Below are 21152 nucleotides of genomic sequence, written 5' to 3' on the forward strand. Positions count from 1 at the left end.
CTTAAAGTGATGCCCAAAGGAGTCTGTCAATTTAGTTAGGGCCAGGCTGCCAGATGTAATTTCTCTTCGTTGAAAAGTGGTGTTAAATATACAGCAGTCTGGAAAAAAAACATGATAAAACGGTAATGGGCATTAGATTCAAAACAGAACCCAAGAAATAAAAACACTAAGATAGGTAAAGAGGAGGAAAGTTCACAGCTTCATTCTTTGGTATAGTCCATCTCACAAAGTGTATTAACTGTACAGAACTAGGAAAAGTCCAAAATAGTTCGATATATTTAAGCCGTTTCCTACATGATGCAATGAGATTCGCATTTATCAATCTGCTTTTCCGTGTCATACACAGAAAAAAAAAAAAAGAACAGGGAACAAATTTCCAAGGATGAAATTTCCACATTTATTTTTCTTTCATGTGCATAGAAAATGGCAGTGAAGTGTCCTATGAAAGAGGCAAGGGAATGGGCATGGCGCTGCTATACCAGACTGGACTTTGTGCTTCAAAGGTACACTATTCATTTTGAAAACAAAGGATGTTGTAGTTTGTTTTTAACAGCTAACGATTCCTTGGGTTTCCCGTTTGTTTTTTAAGCTGTCAGTTTCTTCAAATCTCTTTTCAAATGACACACTGCGTTACAGATGATGGCACTCAACCAATGTGGCATTTCCATATTTACACCAACAAAAGAAATTTACAAGACACAATAGCATACAATCTTGACATTTAGTAATAGCAATAAAACATGAAGGGCATCCATTTTATTATTTTTTTTCTGTACAAACTATCAGAACATAACTTATTCACATTAAAAAAATCATCTTTAATTTGATTTGACCTACACATCCCCCATCTCATTTCACCCATTTCACAAACCTCTCATCACATCGCCCACACCTTCACCAGACTATAGAATCTACAGGTAATTAGATCTAATGCCTAAGTAGAGCTTAGAAAGTCCTCCCTCCCAAAGGTTGCCTCACTTCCCTGATAATTCCTCAAAAAAGAAAAAAAAATTCTCTTCACTCATTCCTTCCATGTCACTTTCACATTTCATCAGCAAATCAGCAAGACGGACTTCTCATCTCAATCCAAACAAGGTTAGAAAGAAAGAGTTCCTCTCCCAAGCATTGATGCTACACCCACGAGTCTGGGGACCCTGGGTACTGTTCTGATCTGTAAGAAGGTCGTTTAGTGGAATAAAAGTCTACATAATTTGTGGTCGATTTCAGTCCATACTGTGTTGAATAATCAGTAGAAGCTGGAAAGTGAACTCGGTCATCAAAATAAGGATCTTCATAGCTATGAGGAGACTGCAAATACAATCTGTATGCATCAAAGTTCTTTCTGTTGGAGTCATCTTGACTATAATACAGCTGTTGATGCTGTTGACAAAATGAAAAAGCAAATAAATCAAGGCAATTTTTGGAAGTACATGTTTAGGGAAAATTAACGTGGGCTTCCTGCTTCATATTTTTAAAGCAATTTTCAGTGTTTGTGAATTTATGGTTGAAAGTTGTTTCTGGTGCATACTGTATGTTCACTAGTGGACCGTAGGGATTTTATACTATGTTTACAGGCAGGCCGGCAGTTTGCTCAAGTCCTTTCCTATGGCCTCTAGAAGTCAGCGCCTTGGGAGAACCCAAGACACCTCCCTCCTTACTAGAGGCCGAGTTCCGTGCTCTGCTGTGGAGGAGCCTGTGACCTGGGCGTGCCCAATGAAAGGACAGACTTGATTTTTGCTTTGACACAGGGAAACCATTAGCACATTAGTTAAAGGTTGGATTTTTGGGCTTTGGATTGTTGTGTAATTGCACAACCATCTTTTAAAACATTTACCTCAGAGATGAAGATTGAGTCCATCCCTCAGTTTTAAAAGAAACATGTAAAGATGTTTATAAAAAAGAAAAAGAAATATGTAGTTTGGTGAACAGTCACACTTTGGAAACCCTGCTGGCTGTGCTTTTAAAGGAATAAGGCAGTCTCTGGGCAGGAGAGTAGCAAAATTAGAAGAGATACGTGAGCACATACAATTCTAAAGGAAAAGACTTCCCCAAGCTGGGGCTAATAATAACTCCATCTGTAAGGAAGCAAGGTGAAACACAGGTGGGCTTCATCCACCCCTGCCCTCATTTTCTTTTGTGTTGTCTTATCTCTGACCTCACATTAATTTCTTCAAACATGTTTGGAGAAAAACTGTAATGATTCTAATGTCTGTCTTTCCCCCGATCATGCCCAAATCCCCCTCTTAGTAAGATGTAACATATTTATCACATAGGTATCAACACCACGTTCTGGAACTAAACGCATTCTAATATTATAAGGATTTCAGAGCTAAACTTGCTTTTTAATTAGAGTTACGATTCTGAGGCTATTTCTCCTGGCTAAAGAAGATTATGAGTAACTTGAGAGGTTTTTCTTCTTCCATCTACAGAGAAAAGATGATGTGAAGGGAGGTCTAAGAGCATCCTTTTCTGCAGAGCAGGATACAGGCTTGTTTGGGAAACCCCCAGTTGCTCATGTGTTAATGGAAGGTAAGAGGAGAGATCAGATGGCCCAGGTGGACATGGCATCAGGAAGGACCAAAATGAACTTCAAGGCCCCTCATGAACGCAGAGATTGAACGTTACAATCACTAGTCCCTACTGTGATGGAGAGTGGAATTCACCCCTGCAGGGCTGGGTCCACTCTGACCTCTGAGCCTAATAGAGATCTGGCTGTGGACTCAGGTGTTTTCAAACCACGGAGGCTTGGATGCGAGGGAGTCATGAAGATGGAGAAAGAGGTGTACGTACAAAAAAGAACAATGAGAAGAGAGAATGAAGTGTGCTTACCAACCTTTCCGCACCCACAGGATGGAAGAGATTTTAAAGATTAACAGGAAAAAAAAAATAAGAGTGGGGAAAAGAAACTGTTGGGCAAAGAATAGGAGTTAAAGACTTCTCAGCTGGTTGCCATCAGTGGCATGGTGGTACCAATTCGGATATGCAAGGACATAAGGCTATTGTGGAAGTGATTTGCTTAAACCACGGATGAGCTTCCGAGGAGCAGAGATTCCCCCGGGAAAGCTCCTCGGCCCCTGCCGGGTGGGCCCAGCTCAGGTAAGTCAACCGGCGCGGACCCCTTACTGTGTTGATCCCTGCTAATCGGCCTTCTGTAAAAATGATATTGCAAATTCACCTGTAGCCGTCTATTTTGTTCTCTTGCTGGTGAGGAATAGGAACTGATGTAAATTGGTGAAGGTTTGCTGGAGCCTGTAAGAAAATATTTTACGAAATTAAAACTAGTGCTCATTACTCTGTCCCATTAGGTTGTGTGGACTCCCTGCTCTAGGGCTGGTGGCGTCCCCGACAGGCCCTGCCTTCCCCGGTGCCAGCACAGCCCCGGACCAGTCAGCAGCCTGGGTGCCCTGGATCAAGCCTGCTTGCTGCTTACCCAGGGTTCTTAGGGGCTAATGAATACGGCAAAGAGAGGCTGTGTGTTTCACCAAAAAGCAATGCCAATGCATAGCTCATCCAAAAAGGGTTCCTTCTCAACCTCGGGTTGAGCTCTTCCCACCTGTGAAGATTTCCCTGGCTGGCTCTGAAGAGCAGACTCGCTCCCTGTGCCAAGGAACACGGCTTTTCCAGGGCTCTGAGCTAGAGAACTGGGTCAGATGAGGGGGTAGGGAAACACAGTGGAACAAGCTCCATGCCCTCAGAACAGCGTTGATTCAAAATCCCAGGTCCTGGAAGGAGCAGGCACAGGTGTGTTCTAACAGGCCGGCCACCTGGGGGCACATCCTTGTGTCCACCATATTTAAGTATGTTTCAAAACAAAAAGAACCTGGTAATCAGATAGCTGTCTTCATGAGTCCACAGTAGACTCCCAATGATGTCATTGGGTACCCTTCAAGTACTGTTAAGGCTAGCAAAGATTTTTATTTTTTTTTTAATGAGGAAAATGAAACATATTTGAGGCAAATTAGTTTATTGAAGCAAGCAAAGAAGATACAGAAGGGCGTGCATGCTAAGGAGGCGATCTTTAAAATAAAGCAGGCTGCCGCAAACCTGAAGCAACAATGCACTTCAGTTGGTATGTGCATTTCCTCTGCAAAGAGCTTGGTGTTTGAAATGTAGCATCTGCAATTTTCTGAGCTATTAATTGCCATAGTAACAGTAGTTGATTAGTAAACAGTCCTGTGAAATCACAATCTTAAAGACAACAGCACAACTGAGACTGCTCCCCCAGCAGTTGTTAAATTGCCACCAGTTTTTATTTCTTTCTTTTTAAGAAACAGTTTTTTTTTGTTGTTGTTGAGAAAGGAGGGTTTCCCCCCCACTTTTTGGTAGCTCACACTGCTTCATTTGAAACCTGTAGAGTACTAATTTGCAACATAGTTGAGAATGGAGACAATAGGAAACCTTGGTAACCCTTCAGGTTGGCCTTCTTTAAGTAAATTATATACAGGGCTTTCTGAATAGGACATAAAAATATTAATACTGGGCAACATCATTTTTGTTATTCTTAAAAAATAATCACTCTGAGGAGAATCCCGTTATATATTTTGTTATTCATTCAAACACTTCTCCACAAAAATGTAAGTGGAATTAATCTCCATCCGCAGGTTTGAATTTATGAGTCAGTCCAGGAGATGTGGGCCTGCCAAGTGTCACAGAGCTCAGGGTTCTGGAACACACAGGGGAGGGGGGAGGGGGGCAGGACAAAGGGCCTGCGCTGCAGGGGAGTCGGAAACGCTTTCTCGTTTGGATACAGTGCTCATTTTATGTGCGGTCACCAGACCACTACCCTCACTTGTTTTTACTTAAAACAAGTGGAAAAGGCCCTGAAGCAGGAGATGCAGAGACTGGACCATGGTTTGCTGCTGGGGGACCATCTCATTGCAGGCAGAGGTTACCTCCCAGGCCACCGGCCAAGTGCCTGGGGACACGCGGCTTTTCGAGATACTCTATCACACACCCGACTGGCGTCTTACCAGGGTACAGGCCTCTATGTGTGGCATCCCCTTGGCTACCGTAATACTGCATAGGTGGCTGGGTCCTATCGTATTCAGAGCGAGGGTCTCTGATTCCTAACAGTGCTGGTGAGGAAGAGGTACTGCCGACTGAAGGGAGAGGCAAGAGGAGGAGGGAGAGAGAGAGAAGAAAGAGAAATCAGGCTGTCAGTGTCTCTAGAAAGTCCCCTCTGGAAAAACAAAGGTCAGTAATTAGAAGTGCACGTGGCTGGCACTAAAGTCAGCTCTTAGAGGTGCTGTGAGTCGTAGGGCAGCCAGCCCTGGGTCTCTGGAAGGTGACCTGCAGGCCGGCCACTGTGAGGATCAGCACTGTCAACCCCCAAGCTTGCTAGAGAGCCACAGCACGTGGTTGCAGGGATCATGCGGCTTCCCCACTGACACGGTGGGTCTCAACCACCTGCTCGGGCCTTCGAAACCGAGTGATGGTAACTTCCCAGTCATGCAAGAGTTCCATTTGCTGCTTTATGATCTCAGTTCACTTACTCGTAACACACCCATCTATTATCCGTTATGTATAGCTCTTCAGTAAGTAGATGTTTTACGGCATGTTTTGATTTCTGATGATTTCAGAAATATCTGCATCTCTAAATGTGTCTGAATAAGAGTGCCCAGCCCATAAAATTTATAATTCTTTTTATGGTGATCAGCTGTCAGGGAAATTTATAAACTCCGTAAGCCCTGCTCATCAAGCTCATGGTGCTGAGAAGCCCAGGCCTCACAAAGGCCCAGCTTTTTTATCCCAGCTGGAGCCAAACATTTCATAATAACGTGTCTACCCATGGGTGTCCTGCTGGGACATTTTTGCACAGAAGGAAAACATCTTCTTTTTCTCATTAAAAAAAAACATCTTGCTTGCAATGAAGTATCTTGTAATTAAGAGTGGTCACTTATTCACTGGATCCACTTCAAAGCGGCAGGCCCCAGGCCCTGCTACCAGTGGTTTTGTGTGCACGGATGCTTTCAGAGGAAGACTGACATCAAAATATTTTCCCTAGAAAGTCACTTCACTGACACACAGTGAGCATGCATGGGCAGTGTCTATGTGCTTCTCATCCTGCCTACTTTCTACAAGGTAGGAGGACAGAGGCCATCGCCACCCACCTCCCATAATTACATCAGCAAGATATGAGATGTGCCCGTAAGCAGATGCCGTGCTAGTGCTGAGGGGTGGATGATCAGTCCTCAGAATAAATGGAGAAACAAGTGTGAATCAGATCCTACCTTCAAATGGAATCCAGAGAGGGACCTAGGAACTTGGACGGGGCCTGTCAGCACTGTCCAGTGCGTATATTTAAGAGGTCCTCAAAACGAGTTCATTGCTTAGTGACTATGTCCTGATTTGTCTGAAATTATTCTTTTGCCTGTACACATGCCTTTCGTTAAACAGCAAACTCTCTTGCTTCTCCGGGCACCCCTCTTCCTGAGTCTCTAAAGAATCCTGAGCATTTTTATAAAGCAAGACAGCCTCAGGCTACACCTGGGAACCCAGCAAGATGTACCAAAAACCAAGCAGAGGTCTCTTTCAAGAAAACAACTCATAATTTAAAAACTAAGACATAAATATACACCATATGCAGTAGGCAGAGATAATTTTTAAAAATTCCTGGTACAAGCGGAGACGTCCAATTATGTGACAAGAACCACCAGTCATATATTAGTCTTTTTGGTCACATTTGTCCACGTGAGAAATAAGACTGCCAGCAGGAGCACAGTTGAATACAACAGGTAATATTTATATGTCAGAATGGGAGATTTAAAGCCGAATAGAAAAAGATATTTATTACTTTTCCTGTTTCATTTAGTTAAGAATTAAATTTACAGGACTGAATCGACTTGGTAGTAATATTCTGTTCTTACATGCAAAAAAAACCCCCCCAAAAAACAACCCCCCCCCGACAAAACCCAGTCTGAGCCTCAATACATTCTTTCTACCAAATTAAACACCACCAATAGGTAGGTAGTGTGGTTGTCAAGATTCCCAACTTACAAATCACAGGGAATTCCTGTAAAGCCACCTGCAGGGCCTGCTCCCATTAGCCATGGATGCTGGGGGTCTGGAAGGCAGCCAGGGGATGAAGCTTTAACTGCTGAGGAGTAAGGCGCAGGTGGAGATCACGGCTCTCCCAGGCTATGGGTCTAAAGCCCGCGTCTAAGGGATTCTTTCTAAGAGTTTTCACCAAGAAAACGAAAAAAATCACTTTGAAGAGATTTCAGATTTAGGGCCTGCAGGCAGGCAAGGGCAGCCATTTTCAGGCACAACCTAGTGGTTCTCAAAGTGTGTTCGTCCACTCTCCTGTATCCGCATCACTGGGCCAGCTTATTAAGTGCAGGTTCCCAGGCCCCTTTGCAAACCTAGTGAAGCAGAATCTTAGGGGGAACAGATGCTATTGAGGACCCCGGGATACTTTTATGCGCCACAGTTGGTGTAAACTTACATAAACTTTTAAAGCAGAAGGAGGAGAGTGGGTCTGCTGTATACAATACCATGTAATTCCCAAAGGAGGCTTTCAGCCTGAAGAGCAAACTCTCCTTTCCTCAGTGTTTGGAGGTGACAGGCTTAATCAGCGTACGTTCGATCTCTGAATGGGAAACAATGTTCTGTCACACAAATGCTCTCACCAAGAAGGGGAGTTTACCCACTGACCTGACTGAATGACAGGTGACATCTGTTGGTTGGTGGTAGACAACGAAGGATGTGATTTGAATCGGTCTCGCTCTAATGTTGACACAGGTGTAATAAAATGGTTCTGATTCCACCCATCCTGTGGAGTTAAAAGAGGAAAAGAAACCTCTCAAAGTGGATAATGACATTTCATTACAATAAATGATTACGAGCGTGTGCTCTCATGAATGATAATTATGCCAGAGCTATTCTTGTAAGTTACCTTTTTATAGATGCTCCGGAGGTCCCGATATTGCCATAATGTATTCAAGACCTGGGCTGCTGCCTTCACCACTTTCAGAGATGATCTAGGGAGAGAGTGGGGATGTTAATGAACATGGGCGGCTCCACTTGAAGAGACTCTGGCAGCAAAGCAATGGCCAAGAGGCCATCACTCCAAGGACCAGGGGGCAAGGAGGCTGCTGCTAGAAACCACCACCAAGGAATCAGGTGTACCTGGGAGTCAGTCAAGTTCAGGGCTGGCCAGAGGTGGCAAGGACCAAAGAGAGGCTCACAGGCACTTGGCTCTGTGGTCAGAAGCTGGGGTCGGGATGAGCCCACGACTTCGGACCATGATCACACATCTCAAGTGTCTGAGGACCCTCCCAAGTTAACTTAAGTTACCCCCCACCCCCATTATTAGGCCTTCATATAAAACATGTTCACTGCCTTCTTGTCATTTGTGCCTCTTTGTAAACAGATGTGTCTGTATGCTCTAGTGTTTGACTTGGAAAATAAGGTCAGGTATTACCTCCCCTCTCCCTGAGGCCTTCCCGACCAGTGTGTCTGAAATTGTGACAACCCCTCCTCGCCCTGGCAAGCCCAATCACTGTCCCCGATTTTATTATCTGCCTTTCACTCAGCACCATCCACAGGCGCTGCTCATTCCACTGGTACCTTGTCTGTTCCACCCATGGAACGTAAGCTACCTGCGGGCAGGTGTGAACTGCTCACTGCTGTAGCACGTGGCAGGTGGGCAAGAGATAGAAGCTTGGTGAGTTAATCAAAAGGAAAATAAGTGTACGTTCAGAAGACAGCTTGATTTGATCCAGGTTTTCTGAATCTCTTGTATTGGAAAAAAAAAATTAGACTTTTTTTTTCAATATACAAAGATTTTGGCACTGGTTCAGCATTTCTCCAGCCTGTTTTTAATGCCTTTCACGAATAAAGCCTATCTCACAAAATTTTGGGAGCACTAAATGTGATTTCGGTTACTCTTACAGGAGAGTGGAAGGGAGCTGGAGGGGGAGTTAGTGGAACAGGGCCTTAGCTTTATCTGTAATGTTTCGTTTCCTTTGAAATAAAAATGAGTGTGTTTGCACTTATTACTAATGAGATAAAAAAAGATACCTAACAGAAAAGGACTGAAAGGAAATATGAATAATGTTGGTAGCTGTGGTTTCTGCGGGGTGAGAATATGATTTGCTACATTATTCTTCAAAAGTATACACAGGGGCTTCCCTGGTGGCGCAGTGGTTGAGAGTCCGCCTGCCGATGCAGGGGACACGGGTTCGTGCCCCAGTCCGGGAAGATCCCACATGCCACGGAGTGGCTGGGCCCGTGAGCCATGGCCGCTGAGCCTGCGCGTCCGGAGCCTGTGCTCCACAACGGGAGAGGCCATAACAGTGAGAGGCCCGCGTACCGCAAAAAAAAAAAAAAAAAAAAAAAAGTACACATAGTGTGAGTTCTAGTACTGACACTCAGCCAATTAATAAATGTTTACTACTATGGGCCAGTCTTTGTTCTAGATACCGAGGATGCAGCAGTGAATGAAAAGACAAGGCACCCGCTCCGGGGGGGCTGTCAGATGCCAGAGGGGTCGTAAATAACCCCGGGGAAGCCACTGCCGTGTGCAGGAGGAGAGTGGGGGGACGGGTGGGCCATTTTACGACTGATTGGGAGGCTACTGTCCTGTTGTATGGGACAAGCAGCCCTACACTTCCAGCTTCCTTGAAGGATTCTCTGATCTGATACTAAGGCAAATTCACAGTCACTGCTATAGCTCCGTGACAAGAAACCTTCCATTTTTGCCACCAATTCTCTAATCCCTACTTCTGCTGCTTCATCACTTGGGTGTCACCCACAAGAGAGGTATGATCCAAGCCCAGGGCACATCCTGAGGCCACACAACAGGCTCTGGCTCTGCTGCACGTGGTGATTTTAGGTGAAATATTATTTAGGTGAAATAATCCCAGAACTGAGGATTTAAGAAGATGTTCTTGCAGAACAGGCCCTGGAGCCTGGAGCAGAGCCAAACATCCAAGGGAGATGGGGCCCCAGGTTTTCCTCCTCATGAAACGTCTGATTCTTCCAGGAGTCAAAACGGCCAAATGTGGCTTTAGGGACAGGAATGACAGTAGGGGTGAGGGATGCTCTAAGAAAATAAAGAGCAGAAAAGGGGCCACATGACCACAGATACCTCTCCCAGCAAAAAACAGGTTTTAACTGCTGGAAACCGCTTAGCTTATTGGCACGTGAGAAGTGCACAGATAAATCCTTCCCAATAAGCAGTGTATCCTCGACCAAGGCCCTTGTCACAGGAATGAGGGCCTGGCGCTGGCGTCTCCTTGCAGCAGACTTGCCTGTCTCCTCTGCCCTTGGTTATGTTCACCAGCTTTTCTATGCCCCCCGAGTCAGCCAGGGCCTTGGCATTCTCCATGTTCTTGCTGGTGACCTCGTGCAGGGCGCAGCAGATGGCTGCCACGGTCTCATCCGACAGCACGCTGGGGCTGGTACCACCCGGAAGCCTGTTGACCAGGTCTCGCATGGCGTATTTACCTGCCCGAGGCAAAAGAGAGCTCATTCCACTTTTGGAAGGGACCTGGTTTTTGTTATTGTTGTCATTGAAAGGTTGTGACTGTGCAGTCTCTTGAAAACAAAACCTCAAAAGAGACAATAACCGGAAAGAAAAAATCCACGGTAAAGAAGAAATAACAAACATTTTAACTGTATGGGGCAGGTTAACATCTATGGCCATGCTGCTCGAAGAAATGATTGGTTTATAAAACCTTACTGCAAATTGCTGAAAGAAAATGTAAATCAGGGTATAAAACTGGGTGTAACAAACAAGTTGCTTTAGTTCCACTATTTTCATTAACAGCAAGAATAAAGGAATTATGACAGTAAATTTTACTCTCCATTCAGTTCCTATGCGTCATATAGGAAATACAACTTCCTCTTAAAGCCTTTAAAAACTTTTCTTTGAAGAAATTTTAAGCTGGACCAAGTAAGGCTGCCAAACAACTCATGAAATCTTTCTAGATCTCAACATGTGAACTGGGTACAGTTACACTTTTTTTTTTTCAAAACTTTTGAATTTTATCTTATTTTTTTATACAGCAGGTTCTTATTAGTTATCTATTTTATACATATTGGTGTATATATATATATATATATATATATATCTCTATATGTCAATCCCAATCTCCCAATTCATCCCACATTTTTATCAAGTTGAGGGTTTATATCAGTTGGTCTGACATCAGTAACAACATGCTCGTTTCTTTTAAAGAAGACAGAAGTATAATTCTGGTATGAAGATTAAGGGCATGTTACGTCCCAGAAGTAGTGCAATAATAAAGTTCCCGACAGGACCAGGCTGGGGTGTCCCTTTGCTACTGAGGCATTTCCGTACAGATCCTCAATTCCCCTTACTCTTCTCCAAAAAGAGATTATCTCAAGCTTTTTCCATTTCAGTTACTGACTGACAAACTGGAATAACTGTACTGCAGACAAAAGAAATTAACTAAAACTGAAGTAAATATTTTCTTAGCTTTTCTCCCTATGCTAATAACTGAGTGGATGCTAAATGGGGTTTTTATTGAAGACCTATTTATACACAATGGCAAGCAGAAGAAGACAGGGCCTGAGTACACGCCGCATAATTTACAGCACGTCAAAGTGAAGACGCGGGCATAACTCACAGAGAACGTTGTTAGGAAGAGTGGAAAAGCAGTGATGACACTGTAAGCCAGAAGATAAATGTGGTTTTTAAGAACAGATGATAAGTTAGCACTGGTGATTCTGAATACTCACGAATGACCAAAAGGTCCACGACATGTAATTCGTCACTTTGCTACGGCACAATTTTAAACTGCACTCTGGAGGCTTGGGAGAAGGCCAGTCACTCGGTCTGTGAGTGACCCTAGTGGTCCCTTCAGAGCCTGCAGCCCAGACAGCTGGCTTGGTCAGACTCAGTTGAGTATGCAGCAACTTTTGTGAACTGACAAAACTTTGTTTCCTCGTAAAAAACGGCTCTGGAGAGAAAGTCCATGGCTAGCGCTGGTGACGGATGTGAGGAGAGAGTGAAGAGGTCAGAGAAGGGCATGCTTCTTAGCAACAGAAGTGCTGGGTAAATCAGAGTCCAATACTGATTATGGGAGGGGCTCAGACCACACAGGAAGGCAGGGATCTTCATGGGGAAACAAGAAAAAGTGACTCCTGAGACAGCTCAAGTGTACTCCAGCTGGGTAAAATAATGCTCATCAGCGGAGAGAGAAAACACGCGTGAAAGTTTAAAAGGGGGTGAGGACATTCACAGAAAACACAGGGATGCACCGAGAGAAGGCGACGCCCCTGAATATACATTCGTTCTTCCCCAAGGTCTTAGCACTCATGGAGCTGGCTGTGCACCCTCTGCTCTCCCATCTCTCTCCTCCCATTTGTGGAATTACAGGACACAAGGTGTGTGTGGCCAACACTGTTTTTTAGCATTAAGAACTCCCAAACTATACGGGCTTCTTATAAGAAATTCAAATAATATAGATGTAACAAATAACTTAAAAAATATCTTTTTAGGGACCTAAAGGATTTCTCTCAAGGAAATGTGGGATCTTGGAGCTATAACACATCTATTGGAATCAGGCATGAGCTGGCTATGAACAGGGCATGGAAGAGCCTCCTTTCCTCTCCGGGGGGTACAATTTGGCCCGAAGAGACAGTGTTTTAAGAGCAGGTTAATCCAGGCAATAATTTAAAATAGCACGTCTACCAGGCACTGTGTGAGGGGCCGTGGTGACTCCTCGTAGACACTCTCTGAGGTAAACATTGTTGTCCTTGTTCCTTTTCTCTCTCCACCTTTGTCTTGCTCTATCATGGCAGGTGTATTTTAATATGAGTTCAATATATATCCACTAATCCACATAAGATCTTGTCAAATTTTCCCTCCTTCTCCCCGACCTGTCATCGGCTGTAGGACTGGCGTGGAGCTGGGGGGTTTACAAGGGGCATTTTCACAGCAAGCCCACGGTGACGAGTGCAGGCATGGGCAGCTCCCTTTCAGAGATGGGAACCAAGGGAGAGTTTTCAGTTCAGAAGAAGGAATGAAGCCCACATGGGCTCCATACAGGACACTCCAGGTTATACCGCCAGTGAGCAGCACATCCAGGGTTTAACCTGAGGTCCACTGGAGGGTCTCTGATCTTTTCTTTTCCCCACACTCTGCTTGGGATGTGGCCATGCTCTGGAGGTAAGCAAGCTAAGCTGCCGTGGGTGCACAACTTTGAAGAGGCACTCATTCTCAAGTTCATGCAAGCGCCAACCCGACGTCTGGATGGACCCAAGGGTGAATGCCTCCTAAAATCGTGCACCCTGTGTGCCTCGCTTGCCTTATCCTCATCCTGACCCTGCCCTGGGGTCAGGCCTCGGAACAGTGCCTCTGTTTTAAGGCGAGCACTTACACAGATGTGAGAGGGAAAAGCTATAAAACATTCATGTGATTTCTTTTTTCTAATTTAGAACACGGTAGTGTTGGAGAATTAGCAGATACGTCTCAAAAATCAGAAAAGGGAGAATTAAACCTTTTTGGTTGTTCAAGAAATGACTCTCTGGGAAAACAGATACACCAAATCTACCAGCAGTTTTATAATGTATGACTGAAATTGCTAGCTCTTCTGAAAATTTACCTTCCTGATCCAGTGTTTAATGAATGAGGCTGCCTCTTGCTGAAAAGGAATGGTCAGAAAGGACAGACACACGGGCACCAAACATGCCAAGACACCGGGGACTAGGACTGAGTTGTTAATCATTTTAAATGTCATATTTTTATAAATCAAAAGAAGAGTTTTATAAACGCTGTTGTTTCTCTCTTTATAGCTCACCTGGTCACCAGAACATACCTATGAGCTCCTTGTTGCGGACATCTAGGGCCATATTCCTCAAGGCAGTCGCCACAGAAGAAACAACTCTATCATTGTCCATTCTCAGAAGTTCTACAAGGATGGGGAGCCCTTTTTCTTTGCGGACAGCTGCTCGGATGTACGCTGCAAACTAGGAAATAAAACAAGGTAATAAGTAATATAAAACAGAGTTCAACTCTCAGATGTTACTGTTGCCTAAAAAAAGATGTTTCCAAAAGATAAACTAATAGATTAAATGTTTTCTTTCCAACGGGAGATTACATCTGTGATGCCAGTCAGGAGAAAACCAGTTTGGGAGAAAGATAAGCTAGGATGACTGATTTAAAAAGAAATCCCAAAGCCTGAAAAGCTCAAGCCACCATCTGGCAGATATTTTTGGGTAGAAAAGAGAAGGCAGTGATTATTTTCTACTTCAGCTACATAAACATGATTAAGGACGGATGGCGTGTCTTCTCTGCAGTTGGCCCCAGGCCAGGTCCAGAGGCTATAAATAGGATGGCAGAGAGGGTAACTGGTCAGTGCACATTAAAGGAGAACCTGTTTCCATCAAGTCATTTCTCCCCTGTATTCTCTGCAACAATATTTACAGTTTAGTAACCTTTCAAGGAAATTGCTTGGAAAAAAATCCCTTGCCTCAGAAGAAGAGGAATTCTCCAGGAACATTGAGCATTGTAATTAATACACACTGGTGAAAAAGTAAGTATATTTGTGTGCAAAATGCTTTACCATTCAAGATTAGTTAGCTGCTGCTGCTATTTTTTTTTAATCCACAGTCAAGAACTTCTTTTGTGATTAAGAGGCAAGTGTGTAAGGTGAGTCAGTTTGGGCACCGTATGAATTGGGAACGAACACTAAATCATCGAGAAAACAAATAAACAAAAAAAGTAACATTTGAAAATGGGTCTTTAATCTTGTTTTGAGTTTTCACTGACATTTTTCCCAATGCAAATTGTCTTTCAAAATTTAGGATAATTGAAAAATGTTGCTCATAAAATATCTAATACTTTCCTGCTGTGGTCAAGACACGAGGACACAGATCTGCCAGCCATTTGTATTATTTTGAACATGAAAATATGTGACTGACTACTCAGTCTCCTTAATACCAACAGAAGAGATTATTCTAATAACACAAATAAAAGGAAAAGATGCATTTCAAAGATCCTATTAGCTTCCTTCGGATGAAGTCAATACTCCTATTTTCCAAATCAAATGATATCTGCAAGAGAAATAGAACACATGACTTGCTATCAGGTAAAGGACTTGGGCAGCTTTGGCAACTTCTCTCTCTGAAATCTGCAAGGACAGAACCAACACCTATCTCGCTTGGAGACCAACTGGCTCAGCCCAGCCCTGGGTACCTCCCTTCCAGAGCACTACAGCCATCACCACTCCCAGATAGCTTCTGACTTATCACATCTGTGGCCATGTTTATCTTGTTTTCTTAATGAGGGCCAATATTTTGATTTACTATTTTAGACACTTTTGAAATCACTTCCATATAATGTTTATATTTTAAACGACCTTGCCATTTAACGTTTATTTACTAAAGATCCCAGAAAATAAAATTCTACAACTCAAATCGTATCTATTTTAATCATTGTCTTTTTTCTTATTATCATCAAATGAGTCTCAGGTCATAAGAAGCTGGAGGTGAACACTGAGTCACCAACATAAATATTTTTGATACTTATGTGCTAGGCCCTCTCCTGGGTCCTCCAAATTTATCTCATTTAATCCTTAAAACCGCCAAATGAGGTAGGTATTATTTCCATTTTATAGATGATGAAACTGAGGACAGAGAGATCTGAGGCCCCCAGCTAGTAAGGCGGGTGGGGGAGGATTCAAGGCCAAGGGGTCTGGCTCCAGAGCCAGCACTTAGATGCTAAGCTATTAGCACTTTAATTTTTTTTTTTTTTTTTTGCGGTACGCGGGCCTCTCACTGTTGTGGCCTCGCCCGTTGCGGAGCACAGGCTCTGGACGCACAGGCTCAGCAGCCATGGTTCACGGGCCCAGCTGCTCTATGGCATGTGGGATCTTCCCGGACCGGGGCACGAACCCGTGACCCTTGCATCGGCAGGTGGACTCTCAACCACTGCGCCACCAGGGAAGCCCAGCACTTTTAATTTTTTAAAAATTTATTTATTTATTCACTTTTATTGACCTATAGTTGATTCCCAGTGCTGTGCCAACCTCTGCTGTACAGCAAAGTGACTCAGTCACACACGTATCAAGAACAATAACAAAATAGCCATGGTGTCTTAGCGCTAGGCTGTAATTATCTGCATAGATTCATTAGAGCATCTGGCCGCATGAAACAAACCTTACCTAGGCCTAGCAATGCTTTTCACTGTCACAGAAAAAACGATGGCCAATTTTCATTTGGGGAGGGGGTGATGGAGGAAGTAGTCAAAAACAAGCATTATAGTAATTCTACTAAAATATACTTGTTAGGAAATTTCTAGAGGTTGAACTGTTTCAAACAAGGATTGTCTGGGAAGTTGTTAGATGACATTTAAAAAGTTTTGAGAACTTGCTTATAGTGGTAACGGTAGAAATCACCTTCAGTTTTCCTAAAGAAGTCACACACGTATTAGTGGAGGTGGAAACTTTGCCATGTGTATGTTCTATAAGTGTCTGAGACAGGAATGGCGGCCCAGCCTCAGCTCTAATTCAGGCCCTCGGCATCTCTCACCAGACTCCCCTACAGAATCCCAGCCTCAACTTTCCTCTACTTCAAATTCGCCTTCTGCGCTGCTGCAGATGGGATCCAACAGTGTCCACATCAGCCTGTGTCGTTGGCCTCCTTAAACCCTTTCAGCGGCCCCTCTGGTCCGAAGGTTGGGTCCCAGCTCCTGAAGCTTGGCCGTCAGGCCTGGTCACGAGGCCCAGCTCCACGGGGGCACTCCTCGTCCCACCCTCCACGTCCCGGCAAGCGGCTTGTAGCGTCCACCCACGGCATCCTCACTGTGACGCCTTTCCCCTGTTGTCCCCTTATCTGGTTGGTTCCCTGTACACCACGACCTTGACTCTGCTGGCTTAATTCTACTCATTCTTAAAGGTTCCATTTGGGCAGCACTACCCTTCCAGGAACCCTTCCCTACGTTTTGGCTCCCCTCTTTCCTTGCCTCTCCCTCACCTGCCAGGCTGGGTTAGATGTCCTCTTCCAAGACCCTGCCGCACACATATCCCATGGGGTCTACACTGTACTGGCTCCATCTGTCTGTTTTTCTCGCCAGCCTTCAGCTTCTCATGGGGAAGGGCTACGTCATATTCATCCTTGGATCCCCAGAGCCGACTGCTGTCTCCCTGCTTTTCTCCTCCCCCGCTTTACCAAACTCTAAACAACCGTGTCCCTTTCCATGATCATTGCTGATCTGACTGCAAGAAGTGTGCACACGTAGAAGGCATCCTACCTTCCAGTTTCCGGCAGAGAGGTTCTGGAGAGATCCAGCAGAGCCTTCCAAGGTGGCTGGGTTGGAACTTTCTGCTAGAAGATTCAGATACGGTTTTACCACTGACGGATGCCACAGCATCTCAACCCCTTTGGGGGACTTCGACAGTCCTGGGATAGGACCAACTCCATCCCACTGAAAGACAAAGAGCACGCATTAGTGGAAGCAAATATGTGAACACAGTGTCCAACACCTGAAAACGTTCCTTTCTGCTAGACTCAGCTAGAGCTAAGCAGAAAAACTGCATCATGAGAAAAAAATTTTTTCTTGCCAAATATGTGATTTCTCACTCCCAGAGGAAACGAAACTTTAGAGTTTCATGTCAAGTAAAATGCTAACTTGATCCTCTTGTGGTGTTCTCTTTTTCTTCTTCTTCTTCTTCCCCCAGCAGCTTGGCTCCAAGTCTTTGCTGGGAGACTCTTTTCCGAGTAGGTCATCCAATTCGTTCAGCCCCAGCGGCCGGGCCTGGGGCACCTCCAGCTCCAGCCGATACGACAGGTTCCTCAGTGTGCACACGCAGTTCTCCACGGTCTGAAATCCAACACAGAGTAGGATTAAAACCACCGTGGCACATTAGTGCAAAGTGTTTCTGTACTGAGCACCAGTGATAGTAAAGAAATGTAGAACGTGAAAGAACTGCTTTTCCCTTTATGGGAACTGCAACAGTCTAAGGTCAGAACGGTGATTCCAGACTGTTGGCGGGACACCCAATGACAGAGTGCAGAGCCATCCGCAGTGCAGCTGACGATCTGACTGCCTGCTGAGGGAACTGTGCAAGGCTCTGGAGAAGAAAATGCCCAGGGCTCTGCCTCAGGGCTGCCGCAGTGGCAGAGATGCGCCCAAGTTACCAGAGCCCCCCCTTCTCACCACTGGGAATCCTCATCGTGACAGCGGGTGCGACCAGCCTCCACCCCGGGCACAGCCCCTCCCCGCAAGTGCCATCTTTGTCATCTCCTTCCATCTCCGCCCCCCCCCCCGTGGAAAGTTCCACGATCTGATCTCTTTCTTTGCTGACGTTTTGCCTTCTGTACATGGCCTTTTGTTCCTCAAAGTCTGTATCATGCCTCTAATTGGCAGGCTAACTCACTTCAACCAAGTGTGTCTAAAACCAAGTTCAGTTTTGCCTAGCGAGCTCCCCTTCTAACTTGCTTATTCCTCTCAATTTCATCTGCAGATCTTTTGGTTCAGGTGGAGCTCAAATAAAAACCTGGCTGTCACTTTGAATTTCTCCTCTAGCTCCCCCCCAATCCTACCACTCAGTCTTCTTTTTCCTCTTAGACCCCTGTTTACGACCCCAGGCCTGTTTGTGGCCCCTCTTCGTCCAGCCCATCCTGAACAACAAGTGCCCAGCCTGCCTTGGGACCCCTGACACTTTTAGTCCCTCCTTCCTGTTTCTCCCCACCTTCCCCGGACCCTGATGCTGGGGCAGACCCTGGATGGCATCACAGCTGAAAAATGATGAGCAGAATTCCTTGTGAGAGGGCCGGGATGGAGGAAATAGGAGGGAAGGATAAGGGGGACATGCTGGTAACAGAGGGAGTGGGTGAAAGACTGCAACCGCATGTAGAAAGGGGCATCCAGAGTTGGTACCGAGGCAAGAAGGGAAGAGAGGTTGGGGGGATTCCAGTGCCTGGACCAGGAACTTTTATTCAGTAGATACTTAGATCCAGATGGATTTGACTGTAGCAGCAGGGGATACGGAACTGGAGGAAAGAGCAGTGGGGCCATCACCTTGACGATGAGCCCAGGAGAAACCACAGAGAAGGTCTGGACCCTGGTCGATCCTTTGCCACATGGAGTCACTCAGTTTTCATGGTTCTAAGGCTATTTTCTTAAGTTCTCATGTCCCTGTTAACTTGTAATTTTTAGAGACAGTCTCCCTTTATTTATTTATTTACTTTGAGACAGTCTCCCTTTGTTTATTTATTTACTTTGAGACAGTCTCCCTTTGATCTGGAGCGTGGCCTAACAAGGAGGAGATGGTCAAGAATTCCGGAAAGAGTCAATGGCACGTGGACGGCGGCGGCCGGCAGCTGCTGTCCTCTGCCACCGTGGCGTTCACGGCCAGGCGGGCACTGACCTTGCTGTCGTAGTCAGATGTGTTCACACACGTATGGATCACGTACAGCAGAGAGTCCACCAGCCCCTCACAGGATCGCATCTGCCTTCGCGCTTCCTCCCCCGCGGAGCTGAGATTCCTAAACAGGCAGAGGCACGGGGGAGCTCGTTAGCTGCGGAGCCTTACCTTAATGATCTGAGAACGGGTGACACAGCAGCACGTAGATCTGGTCTGAAGAGGCATTTGGAGCCTGCATTTTCATCTCGAGGGAGCTCACAGTAATAGCCAGCCCCCCATTAGCCACACAAATAGAAGGGAGCAGGGGCACTTGAACTTTGTAACTCTCTTGTGATGGGCCACCTTCTAACCTCCTAAAATAATTACTTTGGGGCTTATCTTCAGTTTCCTCATACATAAGAAAGAGGGAATAATAGTAATTACCTCGTAAGGTTGCTGTAAGGAAGAGATGAGCTGCTACATAGGAAGCAATTAGGAAGTGCCCACCATGTAAAAGGATGTTTGCTAGCCATGCACGGTTGCTGTTTTCAGACATCCTTTACCTCCCTCGTTAGGTCATAAGGTCTTTGCAGTTCCTGCACCTATTAAAATGTTTTGCATGTAGTAGGTGGTCATAAATGCTTCTTGAATGAACAGAGGAAACATATTTCTTGTATAAACATTTCAAGTTAAATAGGAACACTTGCTCATGCCACAATTTTTCTCATCTTTTTAATTATTAAAAAACCTGAAAATTGTTTTAGGTCTCATCCATATGGAAATTTGTGCTATCAATTCAACTTCGTGAATTGATACCAAATTATAAGGCTCTATTTTATGTGCCATTAACAAGGGTTCTAGGCTAACTCTGAGATTTTGTAAAACTTAGACTAGGTAAGGGGGATCGGGAATGACTTTTCTTTTCACCTTTGTTTTTCTGAGGCCAGAGATACTATCACGCATGATCCCTCTACTGTTCTTTTTGTTTGTTTGTTTGTTACTAAAAAATATTTAATAGCCAAAGTAACAAAGGCACTGATTCATCATATGAAGGTGTCAACGAAGTAGAACAGATGTTAGACTTTAACAACCAGTTTGAAGTACAAAGTCTGAATCAGCTGAATATCAACCACGGGAATAAACAAAATAAGAAGCTGCATATCTGTCCCATACAAAGAGAAAACACTATCTTCAACTCCATGTTAAATATTATCAAACCTATATCAACACTGACTGGCTACTAGAACATAAAAGAATCTTCAATCAATATTACACAAAATATATTCCCTAACTAAAATTAAATAAAATTAGAAATCATATAAATTCATCTGCCCCACTTATTTGAGATATTAGAATACATACTTTTCTTTAATTCATGATTCTATTAGTTATATATTGCTGTATAACAAATTACCCCAATATTTAACAGCTCAAAAAATAAATACTTGTTGTATTATGGTTTCTCTGGGTCCAGCATTCAGGTGCTTCTTTAGCTGGGTGCCTCTGGGTTGGAGTCTCCCATAAGGCTACAATCAAGCTATTATCTGGGGTTATAGTTATCTGAAGGCTCAACTTCGGAAGGATCTACTTCCCAGTTCACACAAGTGGTCGTTCCCAGTCCTCAGGGAATCCACTTTCAAGTCCATTCACGTGACTACGGCAATCCGCAGCTTCTCACTGTTTGCCAGACGTCAGTTCCTGCCATGGGGGTTTTTACCTGGGGAAGCTCACACCATGGCAGCTAGCTTTCGCTCAGAATGAGGCAACAAGAGAAAGAGTGAGCAAGACATAGGCCAGTCTCTTTGTAACATAATCTCAGAAGTGGCATCTAGAACT

At 44.6% G+C, this 21152-nt stretch overlaps 1 protein-coding gene across 19 annotated transcripts in view; it reads right to left on the minus strand.

The window, feature by feature from the left end:
• Positions 1-373: 373 nt before the first annotated feature.
• Positions 374-21152, minus strand: part of PKP4 (plakophilin 4) — a 252134-nt gene continuing 231355 nt past the window's right edge. For 14 of the 19 annotated variants that reach the window (XM_067741842.1, XM_067741838.1, XM_067741840.1 and 11 more), the window contains 10 exons: positions 19341-19458; positions 17600-17791; positions 17222-17395; positions 13788-13938; positions 10254-10449; positions 7895-7979; positions 7654-7771; positions 4971-5099; positions 3176-3249; positions 374-1380 (listed from right to left, as the gene is read on the minus strand). In XM_067741842.1, coding sequence (XP_067597943.1) covers positions 1132-1380; positions 3176-3249; positions 4971-5099; positions 7654-7771; positions 7895-7979; positions 10254-10449; positions 13788-13938; positions 17222-17395; positions 17600-17791; positions 19341-19458 — 1486 coding nt within the window. In that variant the 3' untranslated portion in view covers positions 374-1131. The remainder of the gene's footprint in view (positions 1381-3175; positions 3250-4970; positions 5100-7653; positions 7772-7894; positions 7980-10253; positions 10450-13787; positions 13939-17221; positions 17396-17599; positions 17792-19340; positions 19459-21152) is intronic. The other 5 variants (XM_067741845.1, XM_067741843.1, XM_067741844.1 and 2 more) reach the window with 3 other exon arrangements.

The sequence above is a fragment of the Pseudorca crassidens genome, chromosome 6 (assembly GCF_039906515.1).
Source record: "Pseudorca crassidens isolate mPseCra1 chromosome 6, mPseCra1.hap1, whole genome shotgun sequence".
Classification (NCBI taxonomy): domain Eukaryota; kingdom Metazoa; phylum Chordata; class Mammalia; order Artiodactyla; family Delphinidae; genus Pseudorca; species Pseudorca crassidens.